We start from the raw sequence: 14,652 nt of genomic DNA, 5'->3' as shown, positions 1-14,652 counted from the left end.
TTTTGCATCTGATGACCCCTTTAATCCCTCACACAAGTTTGTTTAATTTAATTTGCTGTGAAATTTGCTATTATACATATATACAGCTTTACCTGCTTACATGCTCATTTAACCAATAATATATACAGTAGAAAATTTGGTCACACTTCATTTTAAGGTCCAATTCTCGCTATTAACAAATGATTAACTACAACTTTTGCCTCAATAAACTCCTAATTGGTTGCTTATTAATAGTTAGTAAGGTAGTTGTTAAGTTTAGTTGTTGGGCAGGATTAGGGATGTAGAATATGGTCATGCAGAATATGTGCTTTATAAGTACTAATAGAGTCAATATCACTGTAGGGTGCCTTTTGGTGTCCTGTACATAACTCATTTGCCATGATAACTTAGCATAAAAATGACTATGAAAGGGTGTTTTATATTAGTTTTTATATTTATATCAAAAGCATAACTTGGTTCTTTAGATACATTTTCTAGATTTTTGTTTAGTTTTGTGTAACAGAATGCGTGTTATTTTGCTATGTTCCATGCACTTCTCATTAAATTTGAATGATAGTAGAATATTGTCAAATCAAAAAAGAAAAAAAATTCTCGTATTAATATTTTGGTAAATAAGAGATTACTCTATTTGAGTGTATTGATCATTTGGTAATAAAAACATTATTTTTATTTAATAAAAAAGAAGCGTTTGTCCATGTCACCCTGTCATATTGGGGAATCCGCTCCTTTAAGAAAAGGCCATCCCCTTTAGCCATCCCCAGATTTTTTGTCTCTTCAGTGGCGGGAATTTCAACGGCTGAGGTGAGCAAGTTGGTGATTTTTCAATTGACAAATTTCCTTCGTATGAGTTTGCTTACTTGCTTTGCCAAAGCTTAACATGTCCACCCTGTCGGCATAAAATATGCCAGAAGTGATTAGAATACAGTATTTTCAAAATATGTACGTTTAAATATACCAAATTCTCTTCAACAACCAGACTAACTATTTAGCTAGTCACAGTTTGTTGTAAGCTAATATGCTAATTGAAGCTCAAAATATCTTAGACTTGATAGAGTGGGCATAAACATGACAGCGTGGACATAGCATTCATTTGTAGTTAATATTGCTAAAAACTAAAATGAATGGGGCGGGGGTTTGGGGGGGGGATATATCAATGTGATTGAGGATGTAATTATATTATTATATTATTTTTAATAACCCTGTTTAGGAAAGGGACATCATACCTTTCAGAAAATATAATTTGCATCTTAATTTTGCAATGAAAACGTATTTAACAGTAATGTAAATGTCCATGACAGGGTGGATGTCAGACTCTGGTCCGTGTTTTGTGTTTGTTTTGCTCCTCATGTGCCTTCCTGTGTTTCCATATTTGGTCATTTTCCTGTCCTTGTTTAGTTAATTGTTTATTCCGTTCACCTGTGTTTGTAATTATCCCTTGTATTTAGTTTCTTCCTGTTCTGTTGTCCCTTTGTCTGGTCTAATCGTTACGTGGATGTGTTTCCTGCTGTCTCCTGTGTTGATGTACCCTGTGTTCCATGGATTAAAGACGTTTCGTATATATTCCTCGTCTCCTCGCTCCTTAGTTCCGGTTATCCTCGTGTGTGGGTCGTGACAGAAGACCAGACCAAGACAGTAAGCGGCGCCCCTTCTCCCGTGTTTTTATTTCCGTTTTTAGTCATCTTTTATTTTCCCTTTTCTTCTCCCCGCGGTATGAGGACCGCCCCGCTGTCATGCCCACCAGCCGCGGCTCACTCCAGCCCACCGGCCGCTCAGAAGTCAAGCCTGCTGGCCGCTCCGAAGACAAGCCCGCCGGCCGCGCCGTTGTCATGCCTGCTGGCCACAGCCACATATCCACAGCTGTAATTACTGTGGTTTTCTTGTGACATTCTCCTTAAAAGAGGAAGGAGAATGCAATACCCATCATCAAATGTTTCCTCCCAAATTTGTATTTGTCCAAAGGAAAGAATTTTTCATGCAATCACCCAGAGTTCTTTGTAGTCCTTTCATCGAATCAGTAGGACTTTCTTCCATTTCTTGTGATTATTCCTTAAAGTAGTAAGCACTGGCAAGTATCACTAGTTAGTGCAGAGCAGCTGATGAGGTGAGTACAAGTTTGTAAGGCATTATTTGGTCTGTAAAACTCAAGTGTGATTTAAAACATATAAACATATGATCATTGACATACAAGTGACTGCATAGTTAATGATTTAAATTAAATGTCTTAAGTAATGTTTATTTAAAAATAAATTTCATTGTTTAATAATATTGAATAGTTGCCTTTATCAAATTGCTTATTTTCCATACTTGTAAGCAATGTTCCTTCTAATTTTTTTTTTCTTGCTGAGCAAAAGTTTTCTCTATTGGTCAGACATTTCAGCAACCTGAGAAAAAACATTCTTTATACCTATATATCTGTACAGCGCACACACAAAAAAGTGTGTAACTTTTAACTTTAAAGGGGTCATATGATGATGCTGCTAAAAAGAACATTATTTGGTGTAATGAAATGTGTTTATGCGGTTTAAGGTTAAAAAACACATTATTTTCCACATACTGTACATTATTGTTTCTCTTCTATGCCCCACCTTTCCAGCAAGGTACTGCTGCCGTCTCACCCGCAACAGTGGACTTCCTCAGCAGCAGGAGGTTTTCCTGGATCTACCCTCAACGTTCTTCCACAGACTGTACCTTCCTCTCCCTGCTCCACGATGTCTACAGTACTTCCTGCGGTTCACTCAGCTACATCAGGGAACTTCATGAAACTTCAACGGACCCTGGAAAGTTTGACCGAGAGAGTGGATTAACTTCAGCTTGAGGTTAACAGGCAGAGAGGTATGCCGGCAGACGCACAGCGTCGCAGTCTTACCCCGGACGAGTCACGTGGGCGCACATCAGAACATCGCAGGTATGACAGACATTCATATACTGACTGTGACTCTTTTTATGAGCAAAGTAGACCACCATACAGAGATACGAGTGGCGATAAGGACTATTACAAAGCACGCAGATATGAGGGCTATCGTGATCAAAGTCCTAGGATGTCACCGGAACGTGGACAGCGCATTACAGCTCGGGACTCTCTGGCTCGTGCTTCTTGTTCAGACAATGGTCGAGGCGACAGGTTATCGGATGGCTACTCAAAGCGGCGGAGTCATCGGTCTCCAAGTCCTGGTCACGTGCGTTTCCAGTCTCCTTCACGTGTTCATCAGCGCCAGGGAAACTATCAGTAGTTGACAATGAGGGCCAATTGCCAACTGCTACTGACACCGGGCTCATTGGTAACGTTGTTGAACATCATGTGACTTCAGACACTGGTCAGGCCGTGACAAGTTCCAGTTTATGTGTATGCCTGCATTATTTCGACGGACCCATTCTCAAGAGACTGGAGTTTCCTCCTATGGTCTACAGCCCCTATTACAGTAGTAGCACCTCAACCTAAAAACAATGTAATGAAAGTACACTCAAGTCTGACCCAAATGTTTAATGTCACGATGGTTACCATCAGTTTGCATTAGTTTGTGTCCAGTTGGTCTCTTTTATGCATTTGTTTAGCCAGCGAAGTTGCTAGTGACATGAAAAATCAGAAAGCGAACTTCAAACTTTTTTTTTTTTATCATTATAGGGTGGTTGTGTACAAACACTGCCAAGACACATTTCTGTTCAAACAACATGTAAAAGTGAATTTTGCATCTGATGACCCCTTTAATCCCTCACACAAGTTTGTTTAATTTAATTTGCTGTGAAATTTGCTATTATACATATATACAGCTTTACCTGCTTACATGCTCATTTAACCAATAATATATACAGTAGAAAATTTGGTCACACTTTATTTTAAGGTCCAATTCTCGCTATTAACAAATGATTAACTACAACTTTTGCCTCAATAAACTCCTAATTGGTTGCTTATTAATAGTTAGTAAGGTAGTTGTTAAGTTTAGTTGTTGGGCAGGATTAGGGATGTAGAATATGGTCATGCAGAATATGTGCTTTATAAGTACTAATAGAGTCAATATCACTGTAGGGTGCCTTTTGGTGTCCTGTACATAACTCATTTGCCATGATAACTTAGCATAAAAATGACTATGAAAGGGTGTTTTATATTAGTTTTTATATTTATATCAAAAGCATAACTTGGTTCTTTAGATACATTTTCTAGATTTTTGTTTAGATCATTATAGGGTGGTTGTGTACAAACACTGCCAAGACACATTTCTGTTCAAACATCTGATGATGACCCCTTTAATCCCTCACACAAGTTTGTTTAATTTAATTTGCTGTGAAATTTGCTATTATACATATATACAGCTTTACCTGCTTACATGCTCATTTAACCAATAATATATACAGTAGAAAATTTGGTCACACTTCATTTTAAGGTCCAATTCTCGCTATTAACAAATGATTAACTACAACTTTTGCCTCAATAAACTCCTAATTGGTTGCTTATTAATAGTTAGTAAGGTAGTTGTTAAGTTTAGTTGTTGGGCAGGATTAGGGATGTAGAATATGGTCATGCAGAATATGTGCTTTATAAGTACTAATAGAGTCAATATCACTGTAGGGTGCCTTTTGGTGTCCTGTACATAACTCATTTGCCATGATAACTTAGCATAAAAATGACTATGAAAGGGTGTTTTATATTAGTTTTTATATTTATATCAAAAGCATAACTTGGTTCTTTAGATACATTTTCTAGATTTTTGTTTAGTTTTGTGTAACAGAATGCGTGTTATTTTGCTATGTTCCATGCACTTCTCATTAAATTTGAATGATAGTAGAATATTGTCAAATCAAAAAAGAAAAAAAATTCTCGTATTAATATTTTGGTAAATAAGAGATTACTCTATTTGAGTGTATTGATCATTTGGTAATAAAAACATTATTTTTATTTAATAAAAAAAGAAGCGTTTGTCCATGTCACCCTGTCATATTGGGGAATCCGCTCCTTTAAGAAAAGGCCATCCCCTTTAGCCATCCCCAGATTTTTTGTCTCTTCAGTGGCGGGAATTTCAACGGCTGAGGTGAGCAAGTTGGTGATTTTTCAATTGACAAATTTCCTTCGTATGAGTTTGCTTACTTGCTTTGCCAAAGCTTAACATGTCCACCCTGTCGGCATAAAATATGCCAGAAGTGATTAGAATACAGTATTTTCAAAATATGTACGTTTAAATATACCAAATTCTCTTCAACAACCAGACTAACTATTTAGCTAGTCACAGTTTGTTGTAAGCTAATATGCTAATTGAAGCTCAAAATATCTTAGACTTGATAGAGTGGGCATAAACATGACAGCGTGGACATAGCATTCATTTGTAGTTAATATTGCTAAAAACTAAAATGAATGGGGCGGGGGTTTGGGGGGGGGATATATCAATGTGATTGAGGATGTAATTATATTATTATATTATTTTTAATAACCCTGTTTAGGAAAGGGACATCATACCTTTCAGAAAATATAATTTGCATCTTAATTTTGCAATGAAAACGTATTTAACAGTAATGTAAATGTCCATGACAGGGTGGATGTCAGACTCTGGTCCGTGTTTTGTGTTTGTTTTGCTCCTCATGTGCCTTCCTGTGTTTCCATATTTGGTCATTTTCCTGTCCTTGTTTAGTTAATTGTTTATTCCGTTCACCTGTGTTTGTAATTATCCCTTGTATTTAGTTTCTTCCTGTTCTGTTGTCCCTTTGTCTGGTCTAATCGTTACGTGGATGTGTTTCCTGCTGTCTCCTGTGTTGATGTACCCTGTGTTCCATGGATTAAAGACGTTTCGTATATTCCTCGTCTCCTCGCTCCTTAGTTCCGGTTATCCTCGTGTGTGGGTCGTGACAGAAGACCAGACCAAGACAGTAAGCGGCGCCCCTTCTCCCATGTTTTTATTTCCGTTTTTAGTCATCTTTTATTTTCCCTTTTCTTCTCCCCGCGGTATGAGGACCGCCCCGCTGTCATGCCCACCAGCCGCGGCTCACTCCAGCCCACCGGCCGCTCAGAAGTCAAGCCTGCTGGCCGCTCCGAAGACAAGCCCGCCGGCCGCGCCGTTGTCATGCCTGCTGGCCACAGCCACATATCCACAGCTGTAATTACTGTGGTTTTCTTGTGACATTCTCCTTAAAAGAGGAAGGAGAATGCAATACCCATCATCAAATGTTTCCTCCCAAATTTGTATTTGTCCAAAGGAAAGAATTTTTCATGCAATCACCCAGAGTTCTTTGTAGTCCTTTCATCGAATCAGTAGGACTTTCTTCCATTTCTTGTGATTATTCCTTAAAGTAGTAAGCACTGGCAAGTATCACTAGTTAGTGCAGAGCAGCTGATGAGGTGAGTACAAGTTTGTAAGGCATTATTTGGTCTGTAAAACTCAAGTGTGATTTAAAACATATAAACATATGATCATTGACATACAAGTGACTGCATAGTTAATGATTTAAATTAAATGTCTTAAGTAATGTTTATTTAAAAATAAATTTCATTGTTTAATAATATTGAATAGTTGCCTTTATCAAATTGCTTATTTTCCATACTTGTAAGCAATGTTCCTTCTAATTTTTTTTTTCTTGCTGAGCAAAAGTTTTCTCTATTGGTCAGACATTTCAGCAACCTGAGAAAAAACATTCTTTATACCTATATATCTGTACAGCGCACACACAAAAAAGTGTGTAACTTTTAACTTTAAAGGGGTCATATGATGATGCTGCTAAAAAGAACATTATTTGGTGTAATGAAATGTGTTTATGCGGTTTAAGGTTAAAAAACACATTATTTTCCACATACTGTACATTATTGTTTCTCTTCTATGCCCCACCTTTTTGAAACGCATCGATTTTTACAAAGCTCATCGGTCTGAAAAGCGAGGTGTGCTGTGATTGGCCAGCTATCCAGTGCGTTGTGATTGGCCGAATACCTCAAGCATGTGACGGAAATGTTACGCCCCTCACCATACTGTGATGCCCTGTCCGGCCGGAGCGAAGAGACAAAAACATTCAAACCCATTATAAACGAGGCATTTGTTGCATCCAGTGGGGACATAATTACTGATTATAATGACTTATACTGTCTTTTTACGCGTTGCATTGCATCGTGCCACATAAACCTAAAACCCTGTCTGCATTTGTGATTGGAGAAATGACAAACAACAAGCGTTTGAATCGTCAGTGGCAAATCCTTTAAATATGAAAAACGTACTTACAGTCTGTGAGTCAGAACAGCCGGCATTGTAGTCTACTCTCCCAGGATCAGGAAACAGTCCTCCATAAAATGCGCTGCACACATCTGAATATTTGGGTTAAAGTGTTCTGGAACAGTGTTGTAAATACAACTTAACCACTGATTTCTAGTCGTGTCCTCTTTTGGAAGACCAAACAAAGTAGATTCGCTTTCACAACAAAACACAACGTCACACACGATGGGCTTGAGTGAGCGGTGGCGGGCAGATTCGACGAAGGAGTGTCCGGTGGGCTTGCGGCAACCACATGTGATGACCCCGGGCTGGTGAAAGCCGATCCGGCGATCCACAGCACGAAGTTGATGTATTTCCTCAGCGACCAGCACGGATCAGATCCAGGCATGACGAAGCGGATATCGTCCTCTTTTGGAAGACCAAACAAAGTAGTTTTGCTTTCACAACGAAGCACACAGCGCCTTCTCGACATGGCGGCGGTGGCAGCAAAAATATTACAGCGAGAATAAAAGTTACGCCTTCTTTCTTTGCGTGAACATTTGGGCGGCGTTATGCAAATCTTCCCACACAGTGATGTAGATATGTGGGGGTGGGTTAGAACGAGGCGTTTTAGGTAGGCGTGGCTGACTCTTAACTTGTATAAAGAATATCTCTTTGGATTTGAGACTTTAGTCTTTGCAACTTTACAGATCTTCTTTATGCACCAAGAGCTTGTAACACTCCAAAGAGAAAGGAACAATTGAAATCGCATCATATGACCCCTTTAATGTGCTATTTATATTTGATTTACTCTTTTTAGAGTTCTCTCATTTTAGGTTACTTTAGAAAACATTTTTTACAGTGCTGTGCCACCAAGAAATTCTATTAAAAATAATAAAAAAAAACTTGTAAACCGCATTTGCCGGTTCTAACTCTACAGCAACACCAACTCTGTAGTGGTTTGCCCGAGCATTGCAATTATTTTGCATTTACTAGAATTCAGTCAAATGGCTTTCCCAATTAATTTTTGCGCCTGTCCTGCACATTATTGCTTCTGTCGCGACTGCGCAGCTTAGAGGGAACATTGTTCGTAAGTCACTTTAGATAAAAGAATCTGCTAATTGAATGAATAAATGTTTGACTCTGATGATATATGATATTTACAGGATAAGCAGAGCACTTTGGACAGCAGCAATTCAAGCAAAATGAACCAGCCTTATACTGATTATGACTATCATGATAATGTTTCTGATTATTTTTACGAAGATTTTTGTCAGGATTGTGAAAAGCTGAGGAATTCTATGACAGAGATTTCTCTGGTCTTCTACTACCTGACCTTGATCCTCGGCGTTCCTGGGAATGCATTTGTCGTGTATGTTGCTGGATTGAAGATGAAGAGGACTGTTAATACAGTAGGGTTTCTCAATCTAGCGATTGCCGACCTCTTGTGCTGCCTTTCCGCTCTTTACTATGTGACCGAGAGTGCTTTTAATGAAGACTGGCCGTACGGATCCATCATGTGCAAGATTCTCCACTTCATTATGCTCATCACCATGTTTGCTAGCGTTTTCACACTGAGCTTGATTAGTCTGGATCGGTTTACTCTTGTGATCACGCCGGTTTGGGCTCAAAATCATCGCAGCTTGTTCATCGCACGACTGTCCTGCGCAGCGGCCTGGATTCTGGCTTCAGTTCTTAGTCTGCCTTTTATGATGTTAAGAGAGACTTACACAGAAAATAACAAAACATACTGCCTGCATTTTCAACATGATGAAGACCATTTTAAACTGTATAGAAGGTTAAGCATCATCAGATTTGTGTTTGGCTTTTTGGTTCCTCTCGTGTGCATCACAACATGCTACGGATTCATCGCACGCAAGTTAGGCAGGAGTCATTTTCACTCTGGACGAGCGTTTCACATCATGTTGTCTGTAATCGTGGCCTTTTTTCTCTGCTGGCTGCCGTATCACATAGTAGATTTGATAATAATGTACGGAGAGGAATCCAGTTCCTCTGTGGCTTCGGCAGTGGATCCGTTGGCCATCTCATTGGCGTATGTCAACAGCTGTCTGAACCCCGTTCTGTATGTCTTCATGGGGCAGGATTTTAAGAGCAATGTTAAACTTTCTCTAAGACGTGTTTTTGAAAGAGTTTTCTCTGAGGAGGGAACACAAGCGTCACGATCCACACAGTCACAACAAATGCACTCCGTGTAGTGAAGATATCAACTCATTTATACTGCGTTTTCTGATTGATTTTTATTACTATTCTAATAATGTTGTTCTAATTATTTATTTTCGAAATTCATCAACTCTTAAGTCAGCAACTATTATTCATCATTCCTGTGTGTTTTTCTCTCTATTGTTGATGTATTTTCAGTGATTTGTGAACTATCGTCAAAGCTTAACATCACCATGATGGAATACTGATGCTTGATGAACTTTTTTGGTTGCTATCAGCTTAGAAAAAGCTTGTAATATTTCACTAATAATGACATGTGGTTTCTATGCTGAATTCATGAAGAAAAATAAAAAATGTTGCAATTGTGAATATAACAAAAACAGGTTTTATTTGACTCTCCCTTATCACAATGATTTAGTCATTTTGGTGTTTGGTGTTATGGTGTGATAACTCAAAAGCAAAGTGCATGATGCATGAACATTGTTTTAAATATAAAATGCAAAAAGTTAAATTTGATAATTATTGTAATGTTCACTGAACCTTTAATTCACTTGTAATTTGAATTATTTATTTTAAATGAGGATTGTGGCTAGATTAAAAAAAAAAGGAACAAATACATGCACATTTGGAGGCAATTACTAAGAAAACTGACCACTGCAACAAAACAACTTTGTGACAGGAAAGTGACCAGGAGATACTTGTTAAATTAAATGACAGATTTTAAGATTACAAATACTTTGCTGTAAATGTATATGAACATTACATCAGTAGTGACACATCCGTTTACCGACAATTACTTAAACCAGCAACTGCTAAGAAATTTTGTAACAAGAAGTTCCTCTTTTTCCTTTTTTTTTCAAGAGAAACGACTTAAAGGTTTGCATTCAAAATGCATTATCATAAACGCAAATGTAAATAAAATGAATATCAAAATGTTCTCTTATAACACTTTCTGTACTATAAAATGCTATAAAAGTGACCTGATTCTGGATCAGTGTGAGCAGTATTAATTCTGTACGTCTTTTGTTGTATAAATAGTGCAAGTAGTTTATTCATATTCTTATTCTTGAGCTTGCTAAGTCTAAAATACTGAGAACCTACATGTGTTTGACCCATGTGGTGCAAAGGATTTATGACATGTCTCATGTGATGGCAAAAAGAGCAAACTATTAGGCTATTCTTAAAGAGGGAAATGTCGTCAAACAGAAAGTGAGCAATTATGACAAATTATGAATATTGTCTTTCTCAGAAAAAGCATAAAGCATTAAAAGCCCACCCAGTAAATGTATGATATTTAACTTTTATTAAAAACGAGATTCTATGTAACCCAATGAGCCTTATATGAAAGATGGATGCTTGAAGGCAGCATCACATTGAGTTTAATGGTGTATGTCTGCAACAGCGTCTTTCTGTCCCAAAATTCTGCATCAAAAAACTATTGAACTCATTTAAGTTCAAGAACTAGGCTTTCATACTGATATATCATGTCAGGCATTCTGAGGAAGTGCATTAGAAAAGTGCTTTTGGTTTTCACGCCGGCCGAAAATCATTCAGGCCGTCTAAACTCTTAAAATCCCTTGAATCCTCTGAGCTCTTCTTATTTGTTCCTCTCTCATGCTCTCGATCACGTGCTGGTTCTGAAACTGAAGCCTCTGGACCCACTCCTCACGTAACCTGAAAGAAAACATAAGAGGATTTATGATAAATGTGCTTTATTGCTGTATGCGCACATAGACTTTACTGTAACAACTGAAGGTCCTACACACACAAAACCCTTCTTAATGATGATACAAGTGGTTTTGGAGAGTCTCATCTCAGCAAATATGTTTCATTTTTATGAACAGTTAAACATTTGCTAATTCATTTGAAATCTAAATTACCATTCAAAAATCTGGAATAATTAAGATGTTTTTAAGGTTTTTGAAACAAGTCTTTTATGCTCACGAGGCTTCATTTATTTGATCAAAAATACAGGAAAAAAAACAGTAAAATTGTGAATCATTATTGTGACTTACTGTTTTCTATGTGAATATATGTTAAACTGTAATGTATTTCTGTGATGCGCAGCTGTATTTTCAGCATCATTACTCCAGTCTTCAGTGTCACATGATCTTCAGAAATCAGTATAATATGCTGATTTGTAGTGGTGTTACGTTCAACACCGAAGCTTCGAAGCTTGTATAAAAAACAACACATTTCACATTAAAGCACTGTATCGGAGCTTGATTCGTTTTGAGAAAAGCACGTGATCTGTGACGTCCGAAGCTTCATTCGCCTGAAAACCACGTGACTGCTTCAGTATCTGGTTCAAATGAAGCGAACCTCAGCGCTGTTTCCGTTACATTATATTACATTATAATGTGTTAGCATTGGGTTTTTTTTAATCGTAATTTATGTATTGAGCTCAAAAATGAACTTTGGCCATAAAATATCAGTCTAAGGGCTGAGATTTAATTTATGAATTTATGCTTTATTTATTTGACTTATTTTAGTGCCGGTACACCGACACAAATGAATGACTTTGACAATAAACATTATTTATATAAAATATAATAATAATAAAAAAAAATCAGTTTTAGAACCAGATGTGAAACCACTGGCTGTAATGGAACATAACACTTTGGAAGGTGTTATTTATTTTTATGGCCACAGCATAAACCGTTTTAAAAAGCTTCAAGTAATGAACATTTTTCCAATACAGTTGTGATGAAAGCTTCACTGGTTCAGAACGCTTCACTTCGCCATCACTACTGATTTGCTGCTCATTTATTATCAGTTATTACTGGTGCACAATTAATATGTCACGGGTTGCCAGGGGAAAGGAGCTCGAAGGAGTACATAGGAGGCAGATAATCAAACAAACCGAGTCTTTAATAAATCCACAAGGGCAAACAGACGAACACAACCTCTTAACACGACTGTACAAAAACTGTGGAAAGGCAGGGCTATAAACATTCAACCAAACGAGGAACTAACGAGTAAATTAACAAGACACAGGTGAACAAAATGACATAATCAGAAAACTAGGTCACCGGGGAACAGGCCAACTGAAACACAATGAAAACTAGAACACAAACCAAACATAACCCTAATACATGGTTCTTATTTTTATCAATGCTAAAAACAATTTTTGCTGCTTAACATTTTTGTGGAAATGGAAGAATGTTTATTTAAAATAGAAATGTTATATAACAGTATAAATGTCTTTACTGTCACTTTTTATCAATTTAATGCATCAGAGATCTGATTCTCTGTGATAGACATATACACACTTGTTCTTCATTCTCGAGTCTTCATTTCCCATCCTCTGAGCGTGGCTTTCGATCTTCTCTTCCCAATACTTATTCAGCCCGTATTTATCATGAATACATGCCAAATTAATCATCTGAAACAATGAAAGCAGAACATCTCGGGGTGACGGATAGCTGTGCATCAGTGCTTGTGGTATAACAAATCGTCATCTTTCATCGGAGCATGCAATATCTGTGCAATATCTGTGTCCATTTTTTACAGGGAATGATTGTATTCCACGCAAACTAAGACAAACTGCACTTGACACACAATTCATAATCAAGAGAAATGAGAACATTTTCAAGACACTTTGCATTAAATTTGAGATGTTCCCCAATGCACTTGCAGCACACTTTCACTTCTGGGAAGTTCCTACTTACGAGTTCAGAAACTGTGCTTGACTTTTTAGCAATAAAATGAAGAGCAAATGATGCACATTAGTATTTTCTGACAAGCATGGTCGCTATTCTTCTTCATCAAAATGCATGCAAACGACATTATCTAGTCTACAATCACAATTAGATTTTATTACAGTCAGTGCCAGTTAACTTCCAGTGTGATTCTTTAATTGACAAGCCCTCAACTTGCAAAGAAATTCCACTAGCTTCCTAAATCCAAGTTTAGGTTATAAAAAGGTGGGGACACATTGTTTTGAAAGGTTTTTAGAATGTTGAAATGTCCAGTTTTCTTTCATAAAGAGAACGTTATTTAAAGTTACAAAAACATTTTTACAACATTCTACTAACATTATTTTTCCCCAAAATGCAAGTTTATTTCAGCGTTTTTGTTGTTGTTTTATTCTAAGAACATTGAATTGTACGGTGGCCGAGAAGTGCAAAACAAATCACAATTCTGAAAACAAAATAACAAATTACAAACGCAAATGCAAGTCTAAAAAACAAAATAACAATTCAGAAAACATTTCAGAAATCACCATAGAATTGCCCAGTTTTCTTGTTTTGGTTAGAACATTATTTAAAGGTTACAAAATATTTATTTATTTATTTTTTACCATTACAACTTTATTTTTACCCAAAATATAACTTTATTAGAATTTTTAATATTCCAACAATGTTGAATTGTCCAGTTTCTTTGTCGTGATTAGAACATTATTTAAAGGTTACAAAAACGTTTCTAAGTAACTTTATTTTCACCCAAATTGTAAGTTTTCCAAAATATAACATTATTTGAATTTTCATGTTTAATATGCTGAGAATGTAAAAATGTATAGTTTTCTCTTTGCGATAATGCTATATTTAAAAGTTACAAAAACTTCAACATTCTAGAAACGTTTTCTTTTTTATTTGAAAGTTTATTTTTTATTATTCTAAGATTGTTGAATTGTCCAGTTTCCTTTTTATGATTATAACGTTATTTAAAGGGTTACAAAAACGTCTTTATTTTCATCCAAAATGTTATTTGAATGTTTGTTTTAATATTAAGTATAGATATGATTATATATAATAATAAATATCTTTAATATATAGAACATTAAAGTGTCCTTTTTTGCGATTTGAACATTATTTATTTAAGGGTTATGTAAACGTTTCTTACAATGTTTATCAAGGACAAATAACAAGGACGTTCAGAGAACGTTGATTTTGGAACGTTTTCTCAACATTATGAGAACATGTATCAAATATTAATAAACCTATATAAAATCAAATTAATAAATATATGAACGTTCCATAAACATTACTTCAAGAACGTTTTGTCTAAAAAATGTTAGTGAAAGTTGTGAGAATTTTCTCTGTTAGTTGGGATACGACACTCATAGGAAGTATCTTTTGACCTTTTGTGCGTGTGTTGACCAATTCACCTCCAAACGAGCTTCAGTCCTGCACTTTCTGTCAAATGAAAACATCAAAATACTGAGCAAATTCAGAAAGAATCATTAGTTGTGAACGACTCACAGATGAAGTGTGGTGCTCAGGTAGAGGCCGGCCTGTGGGCGGTCTGGCAGTTTGTCTTCTCTCTTTCGATCTCATCATCGTTTATTTCTGGAGCAAAAACACAAAAG

General features: G+C 36.6%; 1 protein-coding gene across 1 annotated transcript; it reads left to right on the top strand.

Annotated features, from left to right (window-relative positions):
- Positions 1 to 5,951: 5,951 nt before the first annotated feature.
- Positions 5,952 to 9,376, top strand: LOC107568579 (C3a anaphylatoxin chemotactic receptor-like). Its single transcript, XM_016254546.1, has 2 exons — positions 5,952 to 6,080; positions 8,327 to 9,376. Exons 1-2 carry the CDS (start codon positions 5,952 to 5,954, stop codon positions 9,374 to 9,376), a joined length of 1,179 nt encoding a protein of 392 aa, XP_016110032.1.
- Positions 9,377 to 14,652: the final 5,276 nt, after the last annotated feature.

The sequence above is a fragment of the Sinocyclocheilus grahami genome, unplaced genomic scaffold (assembly GCF_001515645.1).
Source record: "Sinocyclocheilus grahami isolate Dianchi unplaced genomic scaffold, SAMN03320097.WGS_v1.1 scaffold1259.1, whole genome shotgun sequence".
Lineage (NCBI taxonomy): Eukaryota > Metazoa > Chordata > Actinopteri > Cypriniformes > Cyprinidae > Sinocyclocheilus > Sinocyclocheilus grahami.
Note: the sequence above shows the minus strand (reverse complement) of the source record. Positions and strands in the feature narration are given on the sequence as shown.

Bases quoted from the DNA above. Each gene is read 5' to 3' on its own strand.
- LOC107568579 (XM_016254546.1), top strand. From the start codon at position 5,952: ATGCCCACCAGCCGCGGCTCACTCCAGCCCACCGGCCGCTCAGAAGTC. The intron at 6,081-8,326 runs GTAATTACTGTG...TGATATTTACAG, and splicing joins ACAGCCACATATCCACAGCT to GATAAGCAGAGCACTTTGGA.